Source organism: Haliotis rubra, unplaced genomic scaffold (genome assembly GCF_003918875.1).
Source record: "Haliotis rubra isolate DU_JTF1 unplaced genomic scaffold, ASM391887v1 Scf981, whole genome shotgun sequence".
NCBI lineage: Eukaryota > Metazoa > Mollusca > Gastropoda > Lepetellida > Haliotidae > Haliotis > Haliotis rubra.
The window spans coordinates 318,378-331,795 of NW_025767725.1; the positions used below are offsets into that span (position 1 = coordinate 318,378).

Below are 13,418 nucleotides of genomic sequence, written 5' to 3' on the forward strand. Positions count from 1 at the left end.
GTACACGTGCAATCTCTTATGGATGCTAGTCAAGACAGTCCCTTATTTTATATCTATACGACATAAAACACCATTTATTATATTTCGTTTATCAGAAACCATAGTCACAAACATGAATATTGTTCTGACGTCGCGGTGTCATTTACGACATATTTGTTTTCCTTCAAATGCAGAAGATTCAAGATGTCGGACTTCGACGACAAGAGCGGTGTCGTTGCATGTAAAACGCCATGGGGCGAGTGGTGGCAGACAATCGAAGAAGTGTTTATAGAAGTTGACGTTCCCAAAGACACAAAGTCAAAAGAGATCAAGTGTGAAATTAAGCCAAACTGTATTCGTGTTGTAGTGAAAGAAAAGACGATCATTGATGTTAGTATCACTGATTTTACTACGCTTCAAACATGTAACCTCCATACTCTCTGGCTGACTGACTGAGTTTAGTTTTACTCCGCTTTTAGCAATATTCCAGCAATATCACGGCGGGGGACACCAGAAAAGGGCTTAACACATTGTGCCCATGTGGGGAATCGAACCCGGTCTTCGGCGTGACGAGCCAACGCTTTAACCACTAGCCTACCCCACCGCCCCCCATACTCTCTGGACAATATAACAAATGTAATAGGGGATAGTGATTAGCAATCATGGTTCATGTACTCATTCGTTCGCTACTTGTCTGCAAATCTAAAAACTGAGTAGAGAAGAGAAAATTTGGTGTACACTTTCTAGCCTTCTGTCAATATAGTGTGGCACCAATACAAGTGAGAAATTACTAATACATGATATGGCTAGGCTTTGTTTATATGTTTTTATGGTAAGAGTTCCTCCCGTTCCCCCATCCCAGATAATATTTATAAATATACTAAAATTATTAACAAAACTTAACACAACAATTATCATGGAACCCTCTATTATCGAGGTAGTTAATGTGGTCGCCATCGGGATTATGAACGGCTACTGACATTTAGCATTTTATATATATTTTCACTTGACTGATGTTTATTCTTCATTTCTGTCACAAATAATGTGACAGTCGCAACTCGTTTAATACCATTGCGGCTATTCCGATTGTCTCGTTTGACCTGGAAATTTAAACAACTCTCTATTATCGCGGTATTGCTATTTTCTTACTATGGCGCGCGGTACAAGCAGATGACACTGTGAAACGTTTACTAAGACAAGTAACCAATCTAAATAGTTTGATCATTTGAAAATATTTAGGAATTTTATTCACATTAGTAATATCATCATGTTTTTAACCCAAACATCTGAAACTTCTATTCATTTGGATACAAGGTAACAATAACGTTACAAAATATTGTTTTTCCGGCTTAAAACGTACCAAACAAGTTGCTGCTGTGTGCAGAGTGAAGTTGCATAAATAAGTCACTTCCTGTTATATTTTTAGCACGGAAAATACGCTAATGACCTTATAGTTATCGCAGGATTGCTTTTGATGAAGTAAGTTTTGATTCATGCTAGATGTAATGGCAGTAGGGGTCATGCCAGTTTCAAAATGTTCTAGAACTTACTGAAAAGACGAATGCTTTAATATTTCTCCGATTACACATAACATTCAAATGAAATAGATGACTTTTTCAAGAACGATGAATATATTTTACGTAATTTGCATATGTAAACAGCCGATGCGGGGCGTGGTGTTTCGGCTTTCCCGATGTTTTCGCGTGCCGCGATAATAGAGAGTCCACGATAATAGAGAGTCCCAGTATACTAGAGAGCTCACAAAATGACTAAAAGTCCAAAATTTAAGTTAGGGTTAGGTTTAGAGTTAGGTTTAGGGTTGGGGGAACGGAAGGAACTCTTTCCTTTTTTATGCATTCTGTTCTAAGTCATATAGAACAATTGACCTTCATGGGAACAGGTGACGCAGTTGTGCTAATGGGTCGTCAGAACAGGTACTACAGATATGTACCCCATGTATGTTTCTGTATACAAATATTTCATGATGCACAATACCACTTTCCATCAGCTGAACGGGAACAACTACATACACTTTCTGTTTTTGATTTTGGAATATGAACTCGTTCCCCATGTTGGGTACCGGTATGTTTTGTACTGCATTTTGACTTTGTTTAGGCAGTGTTTAACACTCCCAAAATCCCAAGCTAACCAGCCGGACTGGTAACTTTACAAAATTACCAGTCCGGATACATACTTGCCTGTCCAGTTTTCAACAATGAAATTTTTGTAAAACTCAGGTATCTGAATACTTTACTGTTTGTAGACATCGCAATGAACAACATAGCAGGCAATGCACCGAGTTTAGGTAAACTGAAAGTACATGTGTTGTGATTGGTTATTGTAAAATGAACTGTCCAATCGTAAATAGTTTAACATAATTATCATAATACCTTAAACACCTCAAACTGACGACAAGAAAACCTGTCTGATATTATGAAATATTTACTGTTAGGGGTAAAAACATCTACCAGACCACCGGACAGGCTACTTTTGAAATTTGACTGTCCTAGATGAAAATAGACCGTTCCGGAATTTTAAACACTGGTGTAGGGTACGTGTCTGTATACAGAAACGTACCTGGGATACATATCTGTACTACCTGTGCCGGCAATGACCCTTTCAGCCACAGTTGTCTAAACTGCAGTAATTCGGAACTGAAACACAACAATATTTCTGTCACTGCTGTATCAGTTCCACGTTTCAATCATCACAGAAGATTGTATTCTGGTCATACTTCAAGTATCGGTCAGAGATCATGGTTTCAAGTCAAAGATTCACACATATTCAGTTTCTTGTCTGTAACTTTGTATATGGCTTTCACCAAAATAGTATACCTGAGAAGATCTGGGTTAGAATTGGTCTTCAGCAACCCATGCTTGTCGTAAAAGGCGACTAACATGATTGGGTGGTCAGGCTCGCTGACTTGGTTGAGACATGTCATCGTATCCTAATTGCATAGATAGATGCTCATGCTGTTGATCACTGCATTGTCTGTTCCATACTTGATGTTTTACAGGCCACCACCAAATAGCTAGAATATGCCTGAGTGTGCATAAAACAACCAACCAAACTAGTCATCATTTAAGACCTGAGTATCTTTTGTGTAGCTATAGCATTAAACAGACACACCATGATATTCACTTACCGGTAAGTGCTACAAATTGAAATGATACATTTTGATGTGTTGTAGGGTTGCTTGTTTGAGACTGTAAAAGCTGATGATTCTCTGTGGACTTTGGGTAAGAATATTCATAAATAAGGCCAGACCAATTTTATTTCTTGTTTTACGGATCCGCCGGTTGTATTTTTCCTAAATAAGAAAAAAAAATAAGAGTTAATTTTCTCGAGTTTTATTGGTCAAAAATTTAAATTTACAAGAACAGTTTTTTTTAGATTGTGTTTTTCCCCATATACACTTCATAAATTGCCAAAAGTAAAATACTTGTAGTATTTATTTTTATTTTTATTTTTTTCCCCTCCTGCCTTTAGGTTTTCTGAGTACATAAATCCGTAAAACAACAAATAAAATTAGCCTGGCCTAAATAATTAAATTGCAATTGAAACTGACTATCCAGCCAATACTTTTTGTGTTTAAACCGCTCTGTCTCCATTCTGCCCTATCCAGTGTATCCTATGTATACATGGGTGGATCCAGGAATTTTGAAACCCTGAAACCCCCTCCCCATTGGCTCATAGCAAAAAAAGAAATCTTCAATGTGATCTTAAGTCATTTTCCAAGGGGGGTTCGAACCCCCTGAACCCCCCCTCTGGATCCGCCAATGGTATAGGATTTACACAGTATGCACTATATAAGCGAATACATAGTGAAGTCAGTTTCAAAGTAGCTCACTAACACTAAACATGGCTAGGATGGTTACAACATATTATATTATTGATGTATTATAATATACAGATATGTCGATTCACTATTGTATTTTTAGACTAGTATGTTTTGTACTGTAGATGAAGTCATTCCTCAAGAAACCTAACATATAAATATATAAGTAATTCAGATAAATGATTATATTTTCAAGTTCAACCTACCCAATCTTTTTTCTACTGAAAAAAACAAATAAGAGTAATACTTTGCCCACATTTGTATAACCTTCAGCCCGAATTAGCATATTAGTACTGTATAATGAACAAAAATGTGTTTTGTGCATCATACACAATGATGTTAATGATTGCAGAGGACAGGAAGTTGATGAGGATTTGCCTGCTGAAATGCCACGCGACTGCAGCACACTGTTGGAAGTCCCTCATCCGAGGCCAGGATGAAGTGGACCCAATGACACTGAGTGAGATGGAGAAGAAGCTCACCCTGCAGCGCTTTCAGATGGAGGTGAGAGTGACCGTTAGGGGTGACTATTGAGGGGGAAGCAACTATTGCGATAGCGATAGTCTATTCCAACATACTATTGCGATAGCGATAGTCTATTGCGACCAACCAACTAATGCAATACTGTTGCAACAGTTATTTTCTCCCTGAATTTTCTCATTTGAAGTCATTTCCCAAATGAATGTATAGTTTATGTGAAATAAAAACAAGTTGAAGTAGTTTCATTCTCTTTCAATAACTGACAAGAAACTTGAAACCCAGATCAAGTAAACAGTTAAAACATAAACTCAATGAAGCTGCAAGTCTGCACCCAATCATCCTGTATTTTGCGCTGCGCATTTATAAATGGAAGTCAATTACTAAACTATCGATAGTCTCACATACTATCAATGCATCATCGATATTTTTCGTTTCTACCATCGATTAATTGCTGTCGAAGACTCGATACAGTGCACTCTGTCTAATTCGGACCAGCTTGGGACCGACTAAAAAGTCCGAATTATACAGTAGTCCGAAGTACACAGATTTTAATGGAGTTATCTCCCTATTATCAGCAGAATTAAAATTATAAACTATTTTTCGCAATGTTATTGAAAACAACGATTCTCGGACACCTGCTCCGGCAGCGGGTCCACAATAACATTGTCAAAGAGCAAAATTCATGAAATAAATTGAACAAACTAATGAATGAAATCAAACAACATTCATAAAAGTTGTCAAACGTACATATAAAATTACTATTTCCATCTGTTTGTGCGATCATGTAATGTAAGTCAAGTCACTGACAAGTGACATCTCGGCTCTCGCCGCCTCAATCTTCACGCCGGACACGATGTTCAATGCGAAAATATATACATGAAGCATTTTTGTCACAGGTCATAGCCTAGCACGATAAGTCGAATACGTTCCATCATTTACGTGATAGGTAGCAATTCCTTACTAAATATGTTCAGAATAGCATTATTTTACCCAGAACTTTTGTCTAAATCTAAAAGTTTTCGTTTACGAGGACGGTATCCATTGCCGTAATATGATTGGCTGCCTTAGGTCATGTGTCTGATTTTGACCAATCACGACCCTGATAGCAGACTGTGGCGAAAAAGCGTCATTAGAAACCAATCTTTATCCAATAAAATCGCTTCTTACAACTGATTGATATCACACTGTGTCCAAGCGGACTTCCTGCTCAGTCCGAATTATATAGCAATGTTTTTACATGTAACTACCTTATCGGGCCGACACTTTGGTCCGAAATCCGAAATAATGAGAGTCCGAGATACAGAACTTTTTTATTATGACAACAAAGAAGGATTACGTCGGGACCGTGAGTTCAGTCCTGTTTATACAGCAATCCGAGAAAGACAGAGTCCGAGTTTGACAGAGTGCACTGTAGTTCGATGCATCGTTACAGCCCTAGTTACTCACTGACTGTGCTCACCAGGGCCCTCTTGCCCAAAGCCATCTCTGCTTAAGATGATCATAAGCCAATGTCAAAGCATTGAAGTTTGATCATAGTGCTAAGATAGCATTGTGCAAGTGGATGCTGGATGTAGAAAATGTCACTGCATGGTGACTTTTTATCATGAGTGAGTGAGTGAGTTAGGGTTTTACACCACTTTTAGCAATGTTCCAGCAATATCACGGCAGGGGACACACATTGTACCCATGTGGGGATTAGCACCTGTGCCCTCAGCATGACGAGCGAATGCTTTAACCACTGGGCAACCCCACCACCCCCACACCACCCCTCTTCTTTTCAGCCTCAAAGTACATATGGATTAAGATGGGTCTGACCCCAACATATTTTATATATTACAAACAAAAAGTATGGGAACACCCTAAAATTTGGCAGTCATATATATATTTAAACGTGGTGTGGTCATTTATACACTAAGGTGAATGCAACTTTTGTGTGCTTAGTGGGCACTTTAAACGACATGGGAGGTCTGTCTTCCACATGCACTAGGCTGTTGTGTTTGGACGTTTGAATCAAACATGGTGAGCGTGTGTTTCAGACCCTGGTATTTCGCTGTTTTTGACAATGTTTCATTTCACTCAAACTTACCAAATATTGAAGTAGTTGCTTCACTGCAAGTTCTAACATGTCTTTTATAGTGCCCATTAAGCACACAAAAAGTTGCATATACCTGAGGGTATAAATGACCTCACCTGGTTTAAGTTTATAAATGACTATCAAATTTTAGGGTGTTCCCATACTTTTTGTTTGTAGTACCGGTATATCACTGAACATGTCTTGGTTATACTACAAGTGTAAATATATTCAACAACATTTAGAACAAATTGCATTTAGTTAAATGTTTGTTTTTAAATAACATGACAACTAAACAACACACATTGCTGGGTAGACTTTTTGTATTCACCAAGCACTTGGATACACTCAATACTCTCTTCAACATAAACCTTAAGTCTATCAGAGACCATATTGGTATATGGTCTGTGAGTCTATTGAAAGAAAACTGTTAACACGGTGACTGCCACCACGAGCATACACATAGTTTCAATTCTGGCCGAATTTGCCCCTACGAGTTTTCTCATAGCTACATCAGTGGTATTTTCAAACAAGTTTCACGTGTTGGCAAAATAGGCACAAGAAACAAATGTCTCCTGGCGTGCTGCTTCTTGTGCCGGTTTTGCCAACATGTGAAACTTGTTTTAAAATACCACTGGTGCAGCTACGAGATAACTCTTAGTGGCAAATTCGGCCAGACATTGATACTACGAGTATGCTCGTGGTGGCAGTCAACGTGTTAACCAAGAAATATAGTTTTAAAAAGCCTACTTTGCCAAGTTGGGGAGAGACAGCCCATTTGATATTCTCAACGAATCCATAAGGTCATGAGTGGATTACATTGGAAAGTGAAAGTGTTATGTGTAAAAGTTTCACTATCTTCCACTCAGATGCAATCTTCATGGAATATGTTTCATACAGAAATCTTATTTTATATGTTTCAGAATCCAGGATTTGACTTCAGTGGGGCCGACGTAACAGGCAACTATTCAGGTGGAGGACCTCAGCTGTCTGCATCGTGACACAATGGTTTCATCATAAAGACAGGTGTGACCGTAGCTGTCTGCATCATGACACAAGGGTTTCATCATAAAGACAGGTGTGACTGTAGCTGTCTGCATCATGACACAATGGTTTCATCATAAAGACAGGTGTGACTGTAGCTGTCTGCATCATGACACAATGGTTTCATCATAAAGACAGGTGTGACCGTAGCTGTCTGCATCATGTCACAAGGGTTTCATCATAAAGACAGGTGTGACTGTAGCTGTCTGCATCATGACACAAGGGTTTCATCAAAAGACAGGTGTGACTGTAGCTGTCTGCATCATGGGTTTCATCATAAAGACAGGTGTGACTGTAGCTGTCTGCATCACGACACAAGGGTTTCATCATAAAGACAGGTGTGACTGTAGCTGTCTGCATCATGACACAAGGGTTTCATCATAAAGACAGGTGTGACGGTAGCGGTGTGCATCATGACATAAGGGTGTCATCAAAGAGACAGGTGTGACTGTAGCTGTCTGCATCACGACACAAGGGTTTCATCATAAAGACAGGTGTGACTGTAGCTGTCTGCATCATGACACAAGGGTTTCATCATAAAGACAGGTGTGACGGTAGTGGTGTGCATCATGACATAAGGGTTTCATCAAAGAGACAGGTGTGACTGTATCTGTCTCCATCGTGACACAAGGGTTTCATCAAAGAGACAGATGTGACTGTATCTATCTCCTTCGTGACACAAGGGTTTCATCATGAAGACAGTTGTGACTGTATCTGTCTCCATCATGACACAAGGGTTTCATCAAAAAGACAAGTGTGACTGAAAATGTCTGCATAGTGAACCAGTTTTCATCATAAAGACAGGTTTTCATCAAGAACATAATATATAGATTTCTCACCAGTAACAGTAAAACCAAACTGTCATTTCATCCTCTTGCTGTGTTGGGAGACTGTGCCTCAGGGAGTGCTATTGCTATCAGTGTGTTATTTGAACAGGTTTACTTCATTCAGGCCAGACTACATGTATATTTAGTGAAGCCTTAAGAATGAAGAGAACCCTTTCAACAAATTTGTGTTTTCATGTCAGTATTTTTATATCAAATTATCCATTATGACTGTGTGAATCATATCAAGATAGTCAACCCTTTAAAATCCCCTGTACTTGTTATAGGAATATACATACTAATTTTTACTTTGTCATAAAACTAAGATCATAACCAGTTTTGTTAATGTTTTATTTTATTTGTGGATATGTATGCAAGTGCCAAAAGTATTTCCTCAAGGCTGCGGGCAGTGGGGTAGCCTTGTGGTTAAAGCGTTCGCTTGTCACGCCCAAGGCCCGGGTTCGATTCCCCACATGGGTACAATTTGTGAAACTCTTTTCTGGTGTCCCCTGCCATGATATTGCTGGAATATTGCTAAAAGCGGAGTAAAACCACTGTCAGTCAGTCAGTAAGTCCTCAAGGCTGCTGTTGGAGTGACTCTTCATGCTTCACCCTTTCAAAGTCCCTATGAAGGGTACACAATGTACTTGTTTGTATGGGTAAACTTTTTGGGATACAGGGGTGGAAATAACCCATTGCCCGACATCCCAGTCCAGTGTTTTTTTCTGTCGGGCAAGCAAATTTGTATATCACGCTGTACCGGTGTCCAGTTGACTTTCCAATGTTAATTATGTTGCTTATTTAAAAAATCAACAAGAAAATCGGCCGGTATAGTGGAACAATTATCAGGGAAAGTGATTTTACATGTGCTACTGTACCGGAGTACACTAGCAATTTTAAAGTTATTTCCACCTCTGGGGATAGAACTTAATTTTCATGTGCCAGAAATTTGTTATATTAGCCCATTTTGTTCATATGTCGTCTGCTTCATAATGGCCCCCCAAATACAGAAATATTGATTATTAACTAAGTTTTTTCAAAAATTCTAAAAACAATATAAAACCTGAAAACACTCATCGAAGTGGCAGACCTAGAAAGAAGGACTCTTGGTAAGAACAGCAACTTTTACAGATTGTCAAGAACAAAAGTAGAAGAAAACAATGAGTTGCCTCAGTGATACCTGTGAGATGATTACAAACCCTACATACATCAGCACTACCACTATTTATGTATGATGAGGTGAGTTGGGTATCTCCTGGTATAGGTGACTGAGTTTGGTTTTACGCCGCTTTTAGCAATATTCCAGCAACATCATGGTGCTGGGCACCAGAAATAGGCTTCAGACATTGTACCCATTTTGGGAATCGAACCTGGGTCTTCGGCGTGACAAGCCAAGGCCTTAACCTCTAGGCTACCTCTCCGCTCCCTGGTATAGGTGAACTATGGGGCACCAGCACTCAACTATACACAAAGAACTTAATTAAGTGCCCCCTGTATTTTTGCAATGATAGGTTTTCAACACTTACATAAAACTTCTCGACCATGATGGAAAAACATGAGTTTCTGACCCATGTGATCCTTTGACTGATAGAAAAACAATGAAATGATTGGAATCCATGGTGATTTTATGATGATAATTGCTCATTCTAAAAATACACTGATTTTCATACAAAACCATGTCTGCACAAGTATGGCTCTGGAATGTTTAATGTTGAATTTATTGGTGAATTTGAACATTCAAAATGTCATTTGGGTCTTACACGATTCAAGGTCAGTACCGAGTGTGACTCCAATGTGACTATGACAGCCAGCACACTCCTCCTCATACCCCCTGTCAGCCTCCTGATCCTCTGAAGAGGCAGTCTACACCATACCTCATGTACAGCAGCTTTCAGTGGGACCAGGTACTGTACAGGATCCCTTTATTGCACACAACGACCAATCATGTCCTAGATATGCTCGAAAAGGGTTAAGATCGGGGCTCATTCAATCGTGAGGTGTGTCAGGGGGAGCTTAACTAAGGTCTTTGTGTATGTATTGTGTGGATGAGTATAAGACTTCCCAGTAGAACTAACTTTCATCCACTCATATTGTGCATGATGTGGTAAATAGGGTCTGTCATGCATTAGGCAAGACTATAAACGAACCAGACAGGTGTCTTAAGCGCACAGTTCCTATTGTATGTTTCAGAAACGCTTAAATCATACACTCGCATGTTTATGTAAAAATATATTGGGAAAGGTTTCAAAAGTGTGCTACTTCTGGTTAATCCATTTGATGATTTGCACAAAATATGTTTATCAAATCATGTCATTTCCAGATATTTCATTGGTACAAGTATATTTCTTTTCTATATTGGTACGATGGGGTAGTATAGTTTCTTTCCTATCCCCACATGGGTACAATCGAGCCCATTTCTGGTGTCCCCCTGCCCAGTTGCTGGGATTGATAAAACCAAACTCTCAGTCAGCAGTCCTATATGGACACGCAGTTAGGATTGATCTTCAGCAGCCCATGCTTGTCGTAAGAGGCGACTAAGGGTTCGGGTGGTCAGACTCACTGACTTGGTTGACACATGTCATCGTATACCAATTGCGTAGATCGATGCTCATGCTGTTGATCACTGGATTGTCTGGTCCAGACTCGATTATTTACAGACCGCCGCCATATAGCTGCAATATTGCTGAGTGCGGCGTAAAACAAGAAACAAACAAACAAATATCATCTCACGTTGTTTGCATTAATAATTGTTGGTTTACGTCAAGAGTAGTTTGACCTGACACTCCAGAAAGTTGAGCGTTCCTGTTGACGACAAACGTGCAATTCCTGTCTTGCTCGTACACAAGTAGACGTTATGATCAGTACATTGCCATATCGGAATCAGCTACAAGTGTTCTGTATACAGATATGGCAGATGCGGACCGGCTGTACGTGTGATATGGGGTTTCCGGCCATGTTGATCATAACACAAGAGGTAACGGTCTCGGCGATTCGGTTGATTGCCAGTTATCGCTCCTGCATCGTTGATCAAAATATCATTCACTGGTTCTTATACAAGACGTATTTATAAGCTGCTATCAAATATTGCAGTTCAGAGTCAAAATAGATTTACGTAAATTACGTAAATTTAATGTTACCCCTTACTGTGTACTATAGATACGCCACATTGGTCAATCTTTTATAGGATGGGACGTATCTGCAATATTTCAGCCATAATGCCGCGGTCTGTAAATGATCGAGTCTGGACCAGACAATCCAGTGGTCAACAGCATGAGCATCGATCTATGCAATTGGGATAAGATGACATGTGTCAACCAAGTCAACGAGCCTGACCACCCGATCCCGTTAGTCGCCTTTAACAACAAGCATGAAAGAACCAATTTTAACTCGGATCTTCACGTACGTTCAATGCCGTATCTGCTCAGAGATATGTTTCAAAAGTGTGCAATCGAACAAAGTCCCTATCTGGGCAAGTTTTTCAGTCAGACCGTATTTTTGGGCCGAAGTCACCCTTTGGGTCTTCATGATGTTCCAGCAGGAGATGGAAACGAACAACTCAGGAATTGTTTCATTCCTGCTTTACGCCTCAGTCGGCAAGGGTATAGCGAAATCCGGATAACTGTAAATATTCAAACTTTTGCGAGATAAACCATGGGTTGATATTACGAGGAACACCCAAAATAAGAACCATGTCATCGAGCCTGACCACCCGATCAGTAGAGTGCACGAGATTGCTGGATTATCCATACAAAATTGGTGAAAAGTGGGTCATTATTTTCATGCAAATAGAATAACATCGGATCATTCGTAACTGATCCACAACGATTCCGTTGCTGGACCCATAAAAAGGGTCTATTTTAGATGTTTTATGTGAGTGAGTTTAGTTTTAAGCCTCACTCAGCAATATTCGATCTACATTGTATATGGCGACGGTCTTTAAATAATCGAGTCTGAACCAGGCAAAGCGTGACCTGTGTCAACCAAGTCGGCGAGCCCGACCACCCGATCCCGTTAGTCAGATGGTTTAAAGTACATTTATAATGCGGCAGCACTAGATTCAGTTTGAGTGAGTGATTCACTTAACGCTGCATCAACAAACAACCGTGCTACTGTTAGACAAAGATTTATTTTGAAGGCGAACGTCAAACGTAAAACAGAATATAGAGTCGTGTTTATATCCTGAGTGTTTGTAGCTTGACGTATTAATATGTGAACAATCGTACCGAACCACTATAATTGGCAGATATGGTAAATCCGCAATAACAGCAATGGAGCACCAAACTAAATGTTAGTAATACCATTGATTTGTTTGTTGTTTAACGCCGCACTCAGCAATATTCCAGCCAAAGGTGGCGGTCTGTAAATAATGGAGTCTGGACCAGACAATCCATTGATCAACACAGATCTACTCAACTGGGCTACGATGACATGTGTCAAACAAGTCAGTGAGCCTGACCGCCCGATCTCGTCCTGTTGCTGAAAAACAATTCAAACCCGAAACGTTGCGGGTGTACCATTTCTGAGTGGATGAATAGTGTATGGCGGCAGTTAGGTCACGGTTACCTTAGTCTGGAATCATAAAGTAGTACCTAAAGAATGAGCAACGATCCACAACACCATGAGAACGATAACGCAAGGGGACTGATCACCTGGGCCCTTATTCTCGAAACGTTCTTAGCCTTAAGAATTCTTATTGGGCTTAAGAAGTTCGTAGGTTTACGAACGCCTCGAGAATAGATAGCATGGTTATGTTGGCTTTTGCGACAAGCCCAAAGTACTGAGAAACTGTTCAGGGCTCCGTTCTTCTAAGCGGTCGTAACCCTAAGGTGACCGTAACTCCCATACTTTAACATTGATTTTCAACAGTCGGAGCGCTACGATCGCTTTGTGGAACGAGCTCAAGGCCTGAATCAGACTCCCTACATGGCTAGAGTATGTGTTAAGCAGGAGAAAGACGCGTGAATATCCAGGTCAGAACTGGTCTACATTCAGGTCAGAATTGTTCTGCATTCTCTATGCCCATCAACTGTGGCTGTACATAGTTGAGATAGCTAGCCTCGGTATTGTCAGCATGACTTAAATCTCCATGCAATGTTTGTGGATGACCACTCTGTTTACGTAACGTATGCATCTCCCCTGAACAGTGGGTGTACATGTCAGTCGATTCGTGTGTGTTTTCTGA

The 13,418-nt window shown here is 39.9% G+C and overlaps 1 protein-coding gene across 3 annotated transcripts; it reads left to right on the top strand.

Annotated features, from left to right (window-relative positions):
* The first annotated feature begins 71 nt into the window (after positions 1-71).
* LOC124265526 (nudC domain-containing protein 2-like) lies at positions 72-8,569 on the top strand. Of its 3 annotated transcripts, none has more exons than XM_046700312.1 (5): positions 72-369; positions 3,170-3,218; positions 4,170-4,321; positions 7,292-7,602; positions 7,699-8,569. In XM_046700312.1, exons 1-4 carry the CDS (start codon positions 184-186, stop codon positions 7,367-7,369), a joined length of 465 nt encoding a protein of 154 aa, XP_046556268.1. In that variant the 5' UTR covers positions 72-183; the 3' UTR covers positions 7,370-7,602; positions 7,699-8,569. The 3 variants fall into 3 exon arrangements, with proteins under 3 accessions (XP_046556268.1, XP_046556269.1, XP_046556270.1); XM_046700313.1 differs by having other exon boundaries at positions 7,292-7,446; XM_046700314.1 differs by having other exon boundaries at positions 7,292-7,428; positions 7,733-8,569.
* Positions 8,570-13,418: the final 4,849 nt, after the last annotated feature.